This window comes from Triticum aestivum, chromosome 6B (genome assembly GCF_018294505.1).
Source record: "Triticum aestivum cultivar Chinese Spring chromosome 6B, IWGSC CS RefSeq v2.1, whole genome shotgun sequence".
NCBI classification, from domain to species: Eukaryota; Viridiplantae; Streptophyta; class Magnoliopsida; order Poales; family Poaceae; genus Triticum; species Triticum aestivum.
In genome coordinates this window covers 694,463,864-694,467,503 of record NC_057810.1, presented here as the reverse complement: position 1 = coordinate 694,467,503, position 3,640 = coordinate 694,463,864, and the positions used below count along the sequence as shown (strand labels likewise).

The 3,640-nt window shown below is 46.2% G+C and overlaps 1 protein-coding gene across 1 annotated transcript; it reads right to left on the bottom strand.

Annotated features, from left to right (window-relative positions):
* Positions 1-1,307: 1,307 nt before the first annotated feature.
* On the bottom strand, positions 1,308-3,364 carry LOC123139393 (proliferating cell nuclear antigen). The gene is made up of 4 exons (XM_044559199.1): positions 2,939-3,364; positions 2,688-2,840; positions 2,494-2,591; positions 1,308-1,823 (listed from the first exon to the last, which is right to left on the bottom strand). The coding sequence occupies exons 1-4, from the start codon at positions 3,255-3,257 to the stop codon at positions 1,602-1,604; spliced, it is 792 nt and encodes a 263-aa protein (XP_044415134.1). The 5' UTR covers positions 3,258-3,364; the 3' UTR covers positions 1,308-1,601.
* Positions 3,365-3,640: the final 276 nt, after the last annotated feature.

Genomic DNA, 3,640 nt, shown 5'->3' with positions numbered 1-3,640 from the left:
AAGTGTGGCAGGGCAGAAGAGAGATTATTGTTTACCCACAGATCCACTTTGTGGGACATGGGGTATTGGAAAGATTTAGATCTGCGGCATAATCTTGATGTGATGCACATCGAGAAAAATATTTGTGACAACATTATCGGCACACTTCTTAATATTGAAGGCAAGACGAAAGATACCTTAAAATCTAGAATTGATTTGACACACCTGTGTATCAGACAGGATTTGCAGGTGCAAGATGAAGGTAAACCGCGGGATATGGCACTAGTTGTGTACGTCTTGGACAAGGTAAAAAGAAAAGCATTATGTGAGGTCCTGTCACGTGTGAGATTCCCACATGGATTTGCTTCCAACCCTGAAAGGAGAATCAGTGCAGATGGAAACAAGGTACAAGGGTTGAAACTCATGACTGCCACGTCCTACTTCAAAGGGGTATCACAAAAATAAGTTGTCTGGGTTTCCTTGATCTGTCGTCCTAAATTGACCGCTCACTGTATCCTAAAACATCGCTCCTCTTCCTCCGGTCCAGGGGTTTATTGGCACCTGTTGCCTACTGGTGTTGTCATGCCATCATGGAGTTATAAATTGTGCACAAGTTGAAAATCCCTGCCCTATCTGAAGTTTTTGCCATATATCTGTGCATTCCCTACCCCGCCTTCAGTTTTGCTCGTTTTGCCCTTCCGCCGAACACTTTCGAAGTTGGGCCGGTTACAGGTGCCAAATTGAGCAAATCCGCCTTCAGTTTTTATTTTGAATAGTCATGACATGGAATTATTTGAAATTTTATGTAGCAACTTTGAGTTAGTAAGACTACACCTTTGATGACATCAAGAAATGTTGTTCCTGTGAAGATGAAGTGTTTACGGCTTGGGACACCATATCACGGCAAGAGTAGCAATTTTTGGACTGTCTGCAACCAATCTTTGAAAACTTGGAACATTACTAATGAATGTTATGCTAATTTGCATATGTGTATTATGTTTCTAGAACATCTGCCCATTGGGTTGTTTCATTTTGGCAGCAGTCCATGACACTAGTGAAGTAAAGCAAATGGTGATCATCAGATCCACCTTGTCTACACTAGTACAAGTAGCAGCTAAGTCATACTGTTAGCAACTAACCAATGAAAACTTGAAGCTCCGTTGATGAAAGTATTGTGCTATTTTCGGACTGCGTAGTTTGTTTTACAGCCCCGTAAACTGAATTGGCAGGGTTTAGTTATAGGACTAACCATGGCATATATGCGAATTTGGTGAACAAACACCAGGCCAGCCAATGACTAAGACACTGGTAGCTGACACTAACCAAACTGATAAAAGATGGATTGGCACTTCTGTGAAAGAAAATCAGTACAGGCAGCTAGAAATTATGATTTCTTGTTTCCACACAGCGCCACGAATCCCTGACAAGAAAAATGCTAAATCTAACCATAATAGCACGGGTGTAAGCATAATTCACTAATCTAACATTCATCAATGGAAATCCAGATACAAGGATAGCTAAAACAAGCATAACATCCTTTTTGCTTACAAACAATAGTTAAGCAAACGGCAGTTTAAACTAGTAGGGAAAGTGTGCAAGATAAGCATATCCTTGAAACACAATCATGCCTTCATTTCCTCATCCTCTTCGATCTTGGGCGCCAGATAAAACCTGATGTATCCCATCTCACCGATCTTGTACTCGACAACCACCGGCAGCTCCGATGAGAGGCTGATGGTGACTTGGTCCGACAGTGGGCTTGCCTTGGTGAAGGAGTTCATGTACCTCAGAGCAAAGGTGAGTGACACCGGCTCTTGCATCTCTATAATGGTTGATTCCTCAAGCTGCATCATGACAAAAAAATCATTAGCTATCATACTGATACACCAGTAAAATGGTACCCGAATATGAAAACCAGTGCTCAAACTGAAGTAAATTTTGCAAGCGTGAAATATGTGGGCTGGATACTCCACAGGTCTCGTGCTGAATATAAATCTGATTTCTGTTCACTGATGTCACTGTGACCATCCCAACCGCAATATCAAAATGGTACTCTGATAGTTTACACTTCCAACGATTGCTTCAGTTGTGAGGCTCACCAGCTCAGAGTACTAAAGATTACAGGTTGGTTCATCAAAATCAGTTTGTGTTCTGATAAATACCATTTTAGAAAAGATGTAACGGCAGCTTGACATTTGGAAGCAATATAATTATAACTAGCCGTACATCATCACTTTAGGTTCTGTAAACAAATACTAGTAGGGTAGTGTACATCTATGAACTGCAGATAAGATATTTTTTAGGCCAACCTACCATGAATAAACTACAACATCAACATAACTATCAAATCGTCCAGATACAAAAACTGAGTAACCAGTAAACAATCAGGTTGAGGACAATTCAGTTGGGGTTCTTAACTTTCACTATGCAGTATATCTAAGAAATCACACTATCTAAATGCCTAGAGGAAATTGATATTCACATTGCTAAGCAGGGAGAAGCGACACAAAATACCTTGTCAACAGTCTTGTTCTGCCTGCACACGATGTTTGCAGTTCCAATGTCTCCAGCAGTGGAGAACTTGACACCCTCCTTGGTGACAGATATAATAACTGCAGCGCACAGACCAGAAGCCGCCGTCAGACAAGCGAGAAACAGAGATGACAAGTGCAGCAGAACAAAATTACAGTAGACGGAGATGAGCATACCGGTGTCGCCGATGCTGCTGAGATCCTTGCAGATCCTGGAGAACTCCGAGGACGGCATGCGGACGATGGCCTGGTACTCGGAGTCGGGGATGCCGAGGTGCTCGCTGTCGATGTCCATGAGCTTCATCTCGAAGTCCGCAATCTTATCCTGATCTGTTCATCCACACATCGATCCAGAGACCAAAACCACGGTCACCACCGACGACATCCGCAGCTAGGAGAAGGAACGACGGGATGGGGGATCTGCTTACTGGGAGACTCGAACATGAAGGTGACGGTGTCGGAGCCGTCGTCGGCCTTGATGGTGATGATGTCGTCGTTGCCGGCGCAGCGGAGCATCTTGGCCATGTTGCCGAGGTTCATGCCCATGGAGAGGTTGCGGTCGCAGCGGTAGTGCTCGAAGCCCTCGGAGCGGAGGAGGAGGGCCACGAGCGCGACGTGGGAGGAGTCCATGGCCTGCAGCGAGAACCCCGTGCCGGAGCAGTCGAAGTTGGCGTCCGTCACCAAATCCTTGATCGCCTCCAGCACCTTCTTCAGCAGGCTCCCCTGCACCAGCCGCAGCTCCAGCATCTTCGCGTCCGGCGGCGGGCTGGGGGCGGCGGCGGCGGCGGCGGGGTCGGGGTGGGGAAGAATTTGGGGGGGGCGCGGAGGCGGAGCGGGGGAATGAATGGGAGGGAGAAATCGGGCGCGCGCCGCGATTTATAATATTTTCCCGCTCGCGCCTCCTTCCGCCGGAAGATTGGCCTGGCGCGTGGGCCCGCGGGAGGATGTGGGCCCCACTGTCGGTGGAAGGAGGGGTTTCGCTTTCCCGCCATCTCGCTCTCTGCGTGGGTGGCTTTCCCTCCATCGGTTTTGGGGCTTGGAGTTTGGAAATTTCGACTTCGTTTATGGCCTACTTTGTAAGAATATTGTAGAAATTCTATAGGATAAAAATTAAAGTAAAAAAAAACGTT